The following is a 15,417-nucleotide window of genomic DNA, read 5'->3' on the forward strand; positions in this document are numbered from 1 at the left end:
GTATGAGACAGAGTTCTCCATCCTTTAAATTTATCATAAACCAAGTGAGAAATAGATCCAAAAGGATAAAAATGGGAACAGTATGTGGCAACACTGGATGATAGGCGTACATTACTTCTAAGGTTGGGGAGAGGTCTTTTTTTATTTAAATGTGTCTGAACCTAGAAATTAAACTGGGTTTTGAAAGAGAGATGTTTGGATATATGAGAAAAGGAAAATGTGGAAGTGGCATCCCAGAACTATCAAAGAATAGAAGTGGAAATTAGTATGATAGTGATTGGGTCGCATAAATTTGATATGAAGATGATTTTATAGGTTTCTGTAGAATATTTACAGTGTTTAAATTTTTAAAGGGTCAATATTAAAATAGGTCGTTTGAAATGGTTTGTAAACTTTCATTTTTTAAAAATTTATTTTTAGAAAGAGGGGAAAGGAGGGAGAAGAGAGGAAGAGAAACATCAATGTGTGGTCACCTCTTATGCACTCCCCAACTGGGGACCTGGCCTGCAACCCAGGCATGTGCCCTGACTGGTAATCGAACCAGCAACCCTTTGGTTTGCAGGCTGGTGCTCAGTCCACTGAGCCACATCAGCTGGGGCTGGTCTGTAAACTTTTAAAGTCAGGCTGAATTTTTGTCTCAAAAATGGCTTTAATTCTCTTGTCAGTTTGAAGTGGTCTTTTCTCAGAATAACTTTAAAATTTTGTTCAGTAATTTCAAATACTGTAATTTAAGACACTTGCTCATCAAACAGTTATGTACAGCCACTAAAAATACACTTCCTGTTTATAAGAGATCATCAATTATCAGAAACATCATGATTTTGGAGATGTTAAAATGTGCCTCCTAGAATCAGTGAAATAATGATGAATACACTATATAATTATTTACTTTTCTAAGTATGATTAAATTTGCTTTTAAATACTGAATAGGGGTCATAGTTATGCTAAAATGATATTAGATCTAAAAATGGGCTAAAATATTTTTTCAGTATTTTCTTACTAAGTACCTTTTTTTATTGTAAATGTAGCATTTTGTATGTTTTCTGTAATATTCTATACTTCTGGCTGTGTTTTTACTCATACAGATAATTCAGGTTTTAAGTATCTGATTAGTAGATATTACATTATTAGCATATGTTATGTTAATGTCTCTTTTTTTAGTTAAATTTCAAGATCAGTGTTTTTATTTTATTTTTTGTAGCAGCCAATTAGTAGGGTTATTTAAATAATGATTTGCAGGAAATAATTTTGAGATTGTTCACTTTTTAAACAATTCCTATAAAAATTGGCTGATCCTCTCTTCTTTCCCAAGGTACAAACTCTGAGCTGTCTAACCCCTCTGAAACAGAATCTGAGCGTAAAGATGAGCTGAGTGATTGGTCATTGGCAGGAGAAGATGATCGAGAGAGCCGGCATCAGCGTGACAGTAGGAGACGCCCAGGAGGAAGAGGCAGAAGTGTTTCAGGGGGTCGAGGTCGTGGTGGACCACGTGGTGGCAAGTCCTCCATCAGTTCTGGTAGTCTTTTATATACTATGTCAGCATCCTTTCTTTGGAAACAGTGTTACTTTGTACAAGTTAGTTCATTTCCCAAGGCCACCGATTTTTGGAAGTTTCTCTTGCTGCTCACTGTCTGAGGATAATAGTAGAACATACAGCAATATGAGGAAGAGCCCTGTAGAGTGTTTCCACAGTGAAGGTTTAGCCTAGAATATTAGGGTCAGAGAAACTTTAGTTGGCTGGTTCTGTTTCTATGGTTAGCTTTTATCCCTTTAATTTGGGGTGGGGGGACATTGCTTATAATATTAGAATGTGTTTTTTTCCTTCTAGACTTTTGGAGTGTTATGTATTTGTTGGTCAGGCCCAGAGAATTCTTACGCTCAGAGAGATCTAAATATTTTTATACTTAATATTGAAAAGTAACAAAAAACATTCTTTGCTACACTGCGTACTACTTTGGAAACTGGGAAAACGTGTGAAATCAACATGTATATTTTTAATTGTTTGAGGAATTGAATTGTGAAAATGAAAAGTGTTTAGAAGACTGAGATTTGAGGTGTGCAAACACTATTTACTCATTGTTTTTGAAAAACTTAAATGCTATAATTTAAATGGGGTTGTAGAGTTGCCAGAATGTTCTTGCTTAGCGTAATGGGCTGGGGGAAGAATTGTCATGGATACATGAACTAGATTATATCAGGGATATAACCATAACATATTATTTATAAGACTAAGAAAAACACACTTAGTGTTATACTATGACCTATGAAAGTTTATATAGTATCTTAAATGTTATAGAACATATGTATATATAATATATACCAGACATGCTTAAAAATTAGAAAAAAAATTGGAACAAATCACAGAATTTAGGGACTTTTAGAACATACTCTCTAGTTCCAGTGAAATCTTTGATCCAGTGAAATTTATCCCTGAAGTTTATAGGCTTTCAGGTAGTTTTTATATTTTAGTACATTATTCACTATTACCAAGGTTTATAAAATTTTAGTATGCTGAATTACAAAATAAATGTACTTAGTGTTTATGATTAATGGATAAACTTAGTGTCTTTTGCAAAGATGCTAGCTTGCTAGCTGTTACCAAAGGAAACTTAGAAAGGAAAAGTCGTGATTAGGTGAATTTCTTCTATAATTTGATTGGTGGAGGCAATAAATGCACATAGGTAAGATGGGTATTTTTTTCTTACAAATTATATCTTAAAACCTTTCCTTTCCCACCCTCACCCCACCTTACCCCACCTTTCACTCATTGTTTCTGGAGATGGGAGTACTAGTCAACATTCATTTCTATATTTTGCTCTAGCCAGCTAGAATTTCAACTTTTTTAGTGGGGGTGGGGGGCGAGCGTGCGTGTGTGTGGTGTGTGTGTGTGTGTAGGTGTGTAGACTTGTTTTGATTGCTTCCGTTTGTAGTACCATTTCAGGTAATTTGTGGATTGCAAGTGTTGAGTATTATTTGGGAATAGTTCATTAATATTAGCAGAAAGAAGTAACAGTCACCTTGAACTTATTTTATTAGTAAAGGGTGCAAAATCTCTTTCTTAGAATTAATTTATATTAACTTAATATTTATTTCTCTGAACTCGGGGCAGGATTAGCTACGAATGTGAATGTCAGAAATAGCATGTAATAATAGACTATTTTATAACATTTTCAAAACAAGTCAAAGAGAAATGGTGGGAAGTTGAGGTACCTGCTCATCTTCTGCTTCAATTTTTCATTGCCATTTAAAGTTTTTCATATTTGTTATTTTCTAGGTAAAATAGTGAAGCAGAAAACATTTGAAGACAGAATATATTTTTATTGGGGGAAATCATAGTTTCTTTATCATTAATTAATATATATAGCTCAGTATAGATCAAAACATTCCTAATAACTGCAGCTCTCTTAAATGAATATTTCTTGCCTCTGACATGCATATAGTGCTCAAAGATCCAGACAGCAATCCATACAGCTTACTTGATAATACAGAATCAGATCAGACTGCAGACACTGATGCCAGCGAATCTCATCACAGTACTAACCGTCGTAGGCGGTCTCGTAGACGAAGGACTGACGAAGATGCTGTTCTGATGGATGGAATGACTGAATCTGATACAGCTTCAGTTAATGAAAATGGGCTAGGTATGTAAGAACTTGGGGAAAAGACATATATTGTATAATACTGTTAATGTATGATGCTTTTTAAAAAAAAAAATGCCATTTGAAAATTTGATTTTTTAGTGCTTATTTTAAACAAAGTTGATAGCTTTGTGTCTATCCTAAATGTCTAGTTCTTAGATTTGTATAGCCAGATTATTTGAAACTGAGAGGTTTATTAAAATGCCTTTTGATGCCATTAAATAATACAAATACACAGACTGCAAGGCACTTAATACTCTTACTGTTCTTAAATCAAAATTGGGCTTTCAGCTTACCTCTTTAAAAATTATTTTAAATGACACTTGTGAAAGTATGTATATTGAGTAGGCATTAATTTCCAAAGGGCTAAAATGTCATTAACTTTGATAAAAATTGAAATGTATTGGAGAGAAAAGCTTTGTTCCTGAATGATGGCAGTTTTAAATTAAATTAAGTCTTATTTAGAGTTTGTAAGAGTTAAAACCCTCTTAATTTCCAGATGATAATTTCATTTTGTAAATCTGTTTGGAATGCTTAAAACTGCAGAAGTATTTTTCCTGTCAGTAATTTATGTTGTTTTGTCTTCCCTATTTACCTGAAAGGTTCTCTTTCCCCTTCCTTAAATCTTTGAAGGAACAAAATAAAATTTTTTTGTTTTGTTTTGTTTGGTTTTTATCAGACTAGTTCATGGTAAATTTTGCAATTACAGATGATAGTGAAAAAAAACCCCAGCGACGCAATCGTAGCCGCAGGCGTCGTTTCAGGGGTCAGGCAGAAGATAGACAGCCAGGTAACTTGAGTGGACCTGTTGACAACACCAGGTCATAAGCATGAAAAAAAAATGTCATGTGTCTGCTTTCTAAATATATTATACTACATGTACAATTGTGTGCATATACATTCAAAATGTGCATTGCTTAAGTTGTTTACTCAACTAATAAGACTACTCTTAAGAAAATGCATTCTTCCTTGACACCGTAAATGTTTAGTAGCTGTCTAATTGAACTAATGTTATATATCAATTTTTTTTTACATGGAAATACTGTTGAGAAAACTACTGTTTTGTCCACTTGGCAGATTCTTCAAACTTGAGTTGGGGCCTGCCATCCCAGGGACTATATGTTGTAGATTGTGACTGAGGTTGATTGGCAAAACTGGGCAGCTTTTGCATGGTGCCTGCCTACTCTGTCTGCATTCAGCTTCTCGTTTTTGTGGGAATTGTAGTAATAACCCACAGTTTTTATTTTAAAAAGCATAAATGAGAGAAATACTTGTGTCTTTTTCCTAATAAGAGGAATGCATGTTATGTTTCTGTTTATTGTAGTGTGATGCTCTTCCCCTACACCTACTAACTATTCAAATTAATAGTACTTACTTAGCTTTAGAATGTTAATTTTTAAGTAGTTACGTTTTTAGTAACTTTAAAGAAACCTGTTTGCTGTCTCTATATTATTTTGAACATAATTCCATTTCTTGTGTACAGAGAATTACATGTATATTCACAATGAAGAAATTGTATGCACCAGAAATAAACCCCTTTAAAAGTAATCAATTTTTGCATTCTTTCCAGAGCAAATTCTTTTATGTGCTTTCCCCAAATAAAGAATGTAAATTCCAGTATCTTTAGTATTTTAAGTTTAGTGGTTCTAGACAAGTTTGGGAAAACCAGTTAAGGGTATTATAGTTCCTATTCTCGAAAAAAATTTCATGTTTCAAAGATAGTTGTAAATTTAAAAGCAATTAAATATTGTCAAGTATAGAAAGTTTTTAGAAAATATTTACTATCCCTTCCCCTTCTTTTCCCTTTCTCTTGAGTGCTAGAATATATTTCTATCAAGAAATTGTATTTTGTTTTTTTGAGGCTGGCACAGCAGTGAATACAATATCTGACGATACTTTATAAATAAAAAAATTCAAGCTATCAGTATGGACTTTACATAGGACAGATTTAATGCAATTTATTAGCTAAATGGGTGATGGTTTATTACTAAGTCAGTGGACATAAAAGGAATAACAGTGAGTTTGTTAAAGAAGAGGGAGATCCCTGGCTGGTGAGGCTCAGTGGATTGGGTGCCAGCTTGGGAACCAAAAGGTCGCTGATTTGATTCCCAGGGCACATGCCTGGGTGCAGGCCTGGTCCTCAGTTGGGGCTGTGCAAGAGGTAACTGATTGAGTTATCTCCTGCACGTTGAGGTTTCTCTCTCCCCTTTCCTCTCTCTAGAAATAAATAAAATACTTAAAAAAAAAAAAAAAAAAGCCAAAGAGACAGAAACTCCTGCATGGTATTAACTGAAACTTGAGTAATTTGGAGTTTTTAATAACTTGTGTTCCATATGGCATTTATTCCTATTTTACTCTGTTTGGAGAAACTGCTTTTCACTTTTAGAACTCCTTGGCTTTCCCAATCTCCCCCTGACCCCCCCTCCCCCAAAATCCAAACCCCAAGTAAGATGGTTAGAACAGGCACACCATTTTCTCATTGCCCCTGGCAGCATGCTATTCTAGGAAGGCAGCCTCCACCTAAAAAATGTCAACATTCTCTTAAGTATACAGTTATTTAATTGGTTCTCATTTTGCTTAAAATTTCTTGTCTTTAATGAAAACTAAAGAGTGAATATTCTTTACTAAGAATGTGACAGTACACTTGTCCAACTGATTAACTTGGACTGCTTAGAGGAAATTCTAAAGTTCAAATTATGTTGCACAAATTGCCTGTCTTGTTTTCTAGATACTATAACTATGTGACTTACAAAGAGTGGCTATAAACAGGTTTTTTGTTTGTTTTTGTTTTTGAATCAATGGAGGTCGTTTTGATTTTACCTTCCCTTGAGGGAGGTGAGGAGCACTAGTAAATTTATACTTTCCCAGCTAAATGCCTCTTTAATTTAATTGATAAACTATATCGAAGTATATTATTCTATGTCTGTACATAGTGGATGAAAGGGTTAGAATTGTCAGGGTTTCCAAGTAGATGAGTTCTTCCAGGTATCACTCACTAAGGGCTGAATTATGAAAAGAGAACAGATTTATTAAGGGTGCTCCCAAAACTAGAATCATTCTTAGAACAGTTTTTGCCACCATGTATGTAGACATAATAATGAAGTGGATTTGATGGTATCCCTCTCCCCAATTTTGGAAACCATTATCAAATGGATTTATAATCCGTTAACAGTGAATTTAAGTGACTTTAAAAGCTCCAAAATGAGCACACTTGAGTTCCTTTAATTTGAAAGAAAAGAGGTAGTTTTAGATAAAAAACATCTTAAATGCTATTTCTTATAAATGATATGTATTCTGAATTAAGTTGTTTACTGAAGATTTTAAACATTTAATAGTTCTAGACAGTTTGCAGGGCTTAATAAGTATAAGCATTTATATCAAAATGATTTATTTTCAGATAAATTGAAACCTGATAGACCAGTTCTTCCCATACCTAGTGACTTTAATTTGGAATGTACTTGAATTTTCATTCTTTACATAATTAACCTCCCATAATTTTTAAAATATACTATATTTCACATAATCAGAGATTTTTCTTCACCAGTTTCTCATAGTTAATTCTTTCAAAGAAAGAGGATGATTATTTTGATATTTCTTCAAATAAGTGAATTCTAAGTTGCAAGTCCTCGGAGAGAAAGGATTGAGGTACAGAGTGGGGCCAGCCCAGAGTACCTGTAGACTCTTGAGGTCAGTTGTGGCACTGGGTTGGCAGTAGGATGTTAGTTCAGGTTAATCTTTTTCCTCTATCACTACTGTCTGTCCACTTAACTTGCAAACACATACACACACCTCTCAATCATTCCCTTAATAGATTGAAAGACTGGCAAATTGGGGAGGGAGTGGTTAGTAAATTCATGGTGCCCCTTTAGTGATGATCAGTGTCCACGTTTTTAGGTTGGTTTTCTGTCATCTTTAGTTTGCTTATAGTATTTTACTGGAGATCACTCAGAATGGTTTCTAGTGTGGATTTTTTTAAAGGAACCATAAAATACCACACTTGGATTTCTTGTTATTTTAAAAAAAATAAATTAACAGAACAACTAATAATAGAGTAACCTTTTACATCTTTGATGAAATTTTTAAATTGAAGTATACCACACCATGATTTACACCAAATTTGCCCTATTTCCCTCCCCCACTGATAATTGCATGGGCTTAGAGTGTTGCATTTCCTACTCTTGGTGTGGATTTCTAGATCAAATTTACGCCACAGCCGTAGACTCATCCAGAAGCAAATGGCTGGATTCCTTTGAAAGAGGATTTTATATTCCTCCATCTCCAGCTTAAAATTTTCTATTATCACTTAATCACAGGCACATTTTTCAAGCTTTGTTTTTTGTTGGGTGTTACCAGCTTAAGAAAATTTTGAAATTGGGTAACCCCACCATTAGTTTATTTTAAAAGTAAAATTACTCTTTATCCATAAATAAACTTTAGAAATAGTTTTTCAACACCTGTAATTTTTTTCTCATCTTCAACAGTCACAGTTGCAGATTATATTTCTAGAGCTGAGTCTCAGAGCAGACAAAGAAACCTCCCAAGGGAAACTTTGGCTAAAAACAAGAAAGAAATGGTAAGGAGAATTTAACCTGTAGGGTTTTTTTGTTTTGTTTGTTTGTTTTGTTCTGTTTTGTTTTTTTGGTATGGTTTAGCTTTATTTTTACTTAACTCTGTAAGATCACTTGTTTCCCCAAATAGATGAATACCATTTTAAAGACCACTCTTGAGTTTGTTCTTGGCCCCATGAAGCAGACGATAGATAGTATGCATGCTTGAGTCTGAAATACTTTTCTGTTAGAACTCTAAATAGCATTTGTAAAGTTCAGTCTGCCCAAAGATATTGGGCATAGAGACTATTGCTTAATTTGGGAAGCAATAGTATGTACCTCTCCTCAGTGACAGATATAGACCTTTAATTCTTTTAAATACTTTAAAGGATTTGCTATGTAAATGTGAGTTTAAAAAAAGGTAAGTAAAGTAGGTGATTATTTGCTTTATTTAAGAGTATTAACTCTTCACATCTTTTAGATGGTGAGCTTTCCGCTGGTTAAAATAAAATTAGGTACAGGTTTTCAGTAAGTAAGTGCATTTTCTTATGTGGCTTAGGCACTGCTCGGTACTAGAAACAAAGAGTTGAAAGACCCAGAGAGGTGGAGTACATTGGTATTTGTTTTGAACTTTAAGAACATTTGAATTAATTGACACATTGTGATATGTAAACTAAAATTATTTATTAGTTTATGTTTACATAGCTGTTTTCCTCCTTAGCTATAGATTTCATTTATAAAGAAGCTGAAAAAGTTGTCTCCCTTTGGCAGGCAAAAGATGTGATTGAAGAGCATGGTCCTTCAGAAAAGGCAATAAATGGCCCAACTAGTGCTTCTGGCGATGAAATTTCTAAGCTACAGCGTACTCCAGGAGAAGAAAAGATTAATACCTTAAAAGAAGAAAACACTCAAGAAGCAGCAGTCCTGAATGGTGTTTCATAAACTGAAGAAGTTCCTAGTTTACAGTTCTTTTACATTACATTTTACAATAGTGCTTGTACAAGCTTGCCAAAGATAGAGTATGGATCGCCAGTCTTTACATCGCACTTTCAGTTCCTCCATTTGGAATTCAGAAAGGGGAGGGATCCTGAAGAAATCATATGTTAAACATACTTTGACACCTACTGTGTTATAAAATATATCATCAGATGTGCCTTGAGAATAGTATATGTAACATTAAAAAAAGTTGCTGGCTATAGGAAATGTTATTTTGTTTTCAAAATATGGCAGAGATGGGGGGAGGTGGGTGGGGTGGGATCCCTAACGTAACTATTCTTTATGAAAGCATTAGCTGCTTTTGTTACATTTTTAATAATATGCAACCACTTCTTCACCTGAGGAAAACTAGAGGGAAACGCAGTCTAAAATATTTTGCACTGAATTGTAATTTCTTCATTAGTTTAGTGTGGAAACTGGTCTGTTTTAATGTGTTTTTAAAATGCTGTATGTAGAGGAAAATCTGCAGACCACTGGAATACATTTGTTAATACTCTCATCTGCAGGGACACTGGGTGATATTGGCAGTGACTGTTCTATATTGAGGCTTTGTTTGGTTTATTTATTAAAGTGTACAGTATTTAAAAATCAAACATAGCTTTAGTTAAAACACTAAGCTGGATTAGTCATGTCCATTCAGACATAACCTGAACTACTGAAAAGATCAATTTCCAGAAGGTTTATTCTGTGTAAACTACATGTTAGTCTTCAGTAGAGTATCTTTTCCTTTTCTTACTTTTTTTTCTTTTTTCTTTTTTTCTTTTTTTGATTTTGGTTGTTTGATGTGCAATATGTTTTTGTATGCAGGTAGTAAATAAACTTTGATCTTCCATTTGCTGATTTTTAACTTTCTACTTTTTATACCCACTGTTGCAAAGTAGTTGGAGCTACTAATAGGCCTAGAATAGTATCCCAGATTGCTTTTTTAAAAGCATTTATATTTGCTGATAAATCGTAACAAACTATTCTGTTGGTCATTTAATTATTTTGTAATGAACCCTCTGAAATCTTAGCATTTAAACTTTAGTCTGTTAGAATAGAGTAGCTTAGGGCATTGATAATACTCTTGCTATTAGGAAGTCTTTGTAACAAAATTCCACTCAAGGGGAACTTTGGAAGGCAGTGGGGTAAAATCTAGAATTTTACTTTTGCCTTTGATTCTTTATTAAACATTATTTTTATAAAGAAGTATGAACAATTTTTAAATACAGAAATGTATTCTCAAATAATTTTGAAGGTTCTCATACTAATGATTGTATTTTTTGTTTATATTTTAGCCAGATGGCTTAATTTTAGGAAGATAAAGACTTTCACACCAAGTGTGTTGTAAAAAGTGCAATACAATAATGCAGCTAATGGTGAGGTCATATAAAATAATTATGGATTTGTGGGAGAGTTTTAGCTCTACAATATTACATAGATCACTGAGCAAGAGCCCTTTTTGTCATTTGGTATTTTCAAGTGTTTTTTTTTATGTGCATAAAAATGTTGAGTGATTTTAGTTAACTGATAATGATTAAAAGAGAATTCAGGGTAGTATAGTTAAAAATGTAGTAATCGCTAGGTCAGGGTACATAACCCTAGCCTTCAAATTTATTGTGAAGTTATGATGTTAAAATGCTTTTTTTATAAAAACCCTAATAGAATTTTCAAGTATCGTATATTGTGAATAGTCAGTTCTTGCACATTGAATAGCAGTATGAAGTAATTTCATATCCTGGTTTTTAAAAATTTACTCAAAAATATATTTTTATCCATAAAAGTTAGAAACAAGTAAAATTGTTGGCCTTTTTTATTTTTAGTTCTCTTCAGTAATAGGTTTAGAGTTAACTATGAGTTATGAGAAGACTGTTCACTAATCCCTAAATTGGCGAATATGGCATTAAGGGAAAAAATATTTTCCATTTCCTTGTAGAACAGATCCACTAAAATCCTTTCATAAAGATTTTTTCAGTGGGAAAGGACACAAGATGAGATCACCTAAGGAGGAGGGTATAGCCCGAGCAGTTCTTTAGACTAGAACTAATAATCATATTCTAGGAAATAAATATTAAATTTCTTTATTTATGAAAGACTAAACCCAATGTTTTGTCCTTTAAAAATGTGTATTGAAGAATTGTCATAGGCTTTGGGGGGGCCAAACAGCCCATGTTCAGATTCAGAAGTGGAAAGCCCACTCCCCAAAGATGACCATTATTAGTTCAGATAGCCTTCCAAACTTATTTTGAGAGGGGTGCATCCTTTTTTCCTAGTATAGTACTTAGATGTTGGTTGCAATAGAAGAATGTGCCTGTGCACATTAAAAAAGACAGATACCAAGAGGAAAAAGTATTTGACTGTCTTGTGTAGCTTAAATACTGTGTTGGTCATGAAAACTGAACTAAATCATGAAATGGAGCTGAGGTTATAGCCGGATAGGGGATGATCTTTTCCTGAAATCTTGGAAAGCTTAGGATTCTTGGGTTTGGCATCACCTTTTTAAAGCCTTCAGTGGGCCTAAAATTTGATGCAAAATGGTGTGGATCTCTGTTGTCAGGTCAGTCACTGTTGGTAAAATTATAGTATGGATACACAGAAATCTTGATTTTAAGAAGTTACGTATTTGAATGTGAAGTTGAGAAGTAGCACGTCAAACTGGTGACTGAAAACTTACCTGAAGTATTGCTAAGGATGAGGCTGAGGGAGGTTGCTTAAATGCAATTTTTAAAAAAGAAAGCAGATACATGTAGGCAAACATAAGCTAGTCAGAAGGAGGCAAAAGTAGGTGGTATTTTAAAATTGTATTCTGGATCTCCATTCAAAACAGTCATTTTTTTTTGGCTGGGATCCATTGCATTTATGTCAGTGGCATTTTTGTAACTCCAAGTCTAGTGTTTAACCTAAGAAGGGTCTCTTCCAAAGTTGGCATGTTGGAAATTGTATCATTTGTGTCCTCTGCAAATAGATTTACAGTGTTTTGAGGTTGAAACCAACTAGATACCATTTTCATAAGCTGTGCCTACAGTGAGCTTAGTCTAAGGACAGATGAATGGAAAACTGGCTATAATGCAGAATTAAGTCATATGTCAGGTGATTGGTGTTTATTAGAAATGAGTAAAGGAAAGTTGTATTTGAACTGGGATTATGGGTTTGGCAAAATTACTAAAAGGAGAAAAAAAGGATGTGGTAAAGTTCCATTCAGTCCTCCTATCTTTGCTATTATGGTTTGGACCCCCTATACCATTTTATAAAGTTATCTGGTATAACACGCGTTTGCTGACCTTTATTTAAAAGATTTTAGTTCCTTATTAGGATGCATGCTTGAATGCATAGTAGTCACTTACAATCCATGATTAAGCTATGACAGCATTTGGGTATTCAGGAACTGTTGGAATAAATCGGTAATTTTTAAATTTGGTATAAACTTTTGGCACATGGTGGTAATTTGAAGCTGCACTCAACTGCTGGTTGAAAATAAATTATGTCAAACCATAGGAGATCACCAATAGTTGGCCTATTTTGACCCACACAAAAAAGGCAGTTTCCAGTGGTTCAGCCTAATATATTTTTAGGTATAATCATTTACTCTAGAAACCCAAACGAGTTGAATCAGAGCTCCAAATTAGTGGATGAGCAAGGTACATATTGTCTTATAAGGAAATATATATTCATCTGTATTACTACTTCAAGTACTAAAATACAGTGCATGATAATGTCATTGGATAAACTATAATGCAGCTTTTTCTAAGAGGAATTCCATCGGTCAGCTTGGCTATTTGAGAGTTTGAAAAGATGTATTTGTAAGTACAGAATGGGAGTTCCTATCTTCTTTTTCTGATTTCATCTAACTGGAGAGGGCTGGACTAGCTGATCTCCTGAGGGCCTTTCTAGTATTAATGTAATTAGAGTCTATTCATATGTGGGACTCTGGGTAACACTCAACCATATTCCCAAGTACTTTCAAGAAAGAGTATGCTGAATTAAGTTTTGTGTCCATCCTAGATATTTCCAGTTATGCTGTTTGCAACCTAGAGGATATCAAAGCAGTGAAATGATTTTTCACTGACATTATCAGTCTTGGAAGCCCCACTCTTGTGTTTCAGGGATTGAATGTATGTCTTTTGGGGGGGGGGAGGGAATTACAGGACTGTTTTCTGAATGTACCGTTTTTACTTTATTGTCAAATGTGACTACTGATTTTCTAGCTTAGAGACCTCATTATGAAATTTTTCTTAGTTTTTCTTGTTAAATCATTTTGTACTTAATTGTTGCCTGAAGCTTATACCTCAACCTCTTTGAGCCTCATTTTTCAGCTTGTTTTCAGGTCAAGAAAAATTTCACATATTATATTTGAAATTCTATTAATTGACACCACTAAGGTAGCAGCAAGTGTTAACAAGTTCCAGATTATACCTTAACACTGGACTATGTCTTCATTGGGTCAAGAATAATGGGTAACGGTCTAGAAATTCTTCATAGATCCTGTTGCTAAGGCAACAGTTGGCTCTAAGCATATATACAGCACTTGAAACAACAGTGTCATCAACACAATGCAGAGTGTAGGTCATTTAAGTTTCCTGTTACTCATGGTTACCCTCAACTCAATTTTTTTTTTTATATAACCAAAACCCAGCATTCTAAATGTTTTTTACTTCAAATTTACAGGTGTTTTTCTCTTTTTCTTTGAAATGTTTGAGCCAGTTTCTAAATTTTCATGGGATTTAATGTGTTTTGGAGGAGAGGTCATTTATAATAAAATGTGACCCCACTGCACACCTCTGAATTGCAAAACAACTTTTATAGGTTCATTTTAAATTCTCATTGAAACAACTGTGTTCTAGCCTGAAGTGGTGACATTTAAGACTAAATGAAGCACTCTGCCTTAATTTTTAAAATATTTCTGATGCAAGATTTTAAGTATAAATTTTCAGTATGCTGAACAAAGGATTGCTTTTTAGTGTAGCGTGTTCATGTTTAGAGTTTTACCCTTGTTAAGATGCTAGTTAGCTATTTTTTTCCAGTGCTCAGTAGTTTTGTTTCTTGCTGCCTTTAACCCTTCTTGATTCTAATTTAGAGCAGAACAAATTAAGAATAGCAGAGGAAGCTATAATTTTTGGGTTGGTCAAAAAGTCTTTCTTTTTGCCCCCATAAAATAGTCATTTTTCACTTTCACCAGTAACTTTTTTGTTTGGATAGTTTGAGATGTCTGGCATTTCCTGCTATTAGTTTCTAGTGGGTAGAGGCCATGGGTGATTTTAAACATTTTCCAATGCATAAGACAGCTCCACAGGAAAGAATTATTTGGCTAAAATGTCAATAGTACCAAGAAACTTCACAAACCACTTTCGACACAGTCACAGGACCTTTTCTATGGACTGCATGAATCTTTTTTACATTTTAGTTGGGTTTTTATCTTTTTTGAAATAATAAAGCATAATATGCCGAAAGTGTTGCGTGTCCTCTCCCATCTTCAGTATTAAAATGGCTGCACAAAAATTCACCAATTTTGATTAATTTTTTAAATACAACACACTAATATGACACTGTCACAATATAATCTAGCAAAATTGTTTCAAATGAAGTTAAAGACAAGCACTACTAAAGCCACTGTACAGAAAAAAACGTAATAGACTCTTTGGCCAACCCAATATAACTAAGCTTCTAGAGTCAGTATATATATAGATATGGGCTATATATATACTTTCATGTAAATTCTCAACTATTTGTTGAATAGTTTGAGTCTTCTGAAATAACTAGCCTGTTTTTCTTATTGTGTGGAAAACACTTGACGGCAAAGAGACTTAAAATTCTAAGAGTGGGAAGATTTAAATTTGAGGACTACTCATTATAGCCTACCTTCATCACCACTTTTTATAAAGTGAAGTGTGAGGTTCATCTAATGTCAACACAGAGGCCCAATGAAAGAACAAGGGCAGGAGCTAGGTAAGGAAATTAAAACGTTTATCCCAGATCTATTTTAAGACTGTGGGTGGGAATTCCCTCAAAACATTGTTAAAACGTATATAGAGAACCAAATCACAAATGAACATAACAAGATACCTGGGGTTTAATTATAGTTTCTCTAGCTGCATTACCTCAGAAATACTTGCTCTGGGTTTTTGTTTCCCTATCTATAAAATGTGGAAGGGCCCTCACAATTTTCAAGTTGGCCATTATTTTTCCTCATAACAAATGAGGAAGCAGAACCCTAAGCACATAGATGCTTACTCAAAGTTGCCTGGCTGTTGGCAGGAATT

General features: G+C 34.0%; 1 protein-coding gene across 5 annotated transcripts in view; it reads left to right on the forward strand.

The window, feature by feature from the left end:
* Nucleotides 1-10,013, forward strand: part of FXR1 (FMR1 autosomal homolog 1) — a 55,195-nt gene extending 45,182 nt beyond the window's left edge. For 2 of the 5 annotated variants that reach the window (XM_090274301.1, XM_090274320.1), the window contains 5 exons: nucleotides 1,313-1,516; nucleotides 3,441-3,641; nucleotides 4,348-4,428; nucleotides 8,120-8,211; nucleotides 8,957-10,013. In XM_090274301.1, the coding sequence (XP_090130427.1) occupies nucleotides 1,313-1,516; nucleotides 3,441-3,641; nucleotides 4,348-4,428; nucleotides 8,120-8,211; nucleotides 8,957-9,127 (749 nt within the window). In that variant the 3' untranslated portion in view covers nucleotides 9,128-10,013. The remainder of the gene's footprint in view (nucleotides 1-1,312; nucleotides 1,517-3,440; nucleotides 3,642-4,347; nucleotides 4,429-8,119; nucleotides 8,212-8,956) is intronic. The other 3 variants (XM_090274310.1, XM_090274330.1, XM_090274339.1) reach the window with 2 other exon arrangements.
* Nucleotides 10,014-15,417: the final 5,404 nt, after the last annotated feature.

Source organism: Furipterus horrens, unplaced genomic scaffold (genome assembly GCF_987537825.1).
Source record: "Furipterus horrens unplaced genomic scaffold, mFurHor1.1.pri manual_scaffold_1, whole genome shotgun sequence".
Taxonomy (NCBI): Eukaryota; Metazoa; Chordata; class Mammalia; order Chiroptera; family Furipteridae; genus Furipterus; species Furipterus horrens.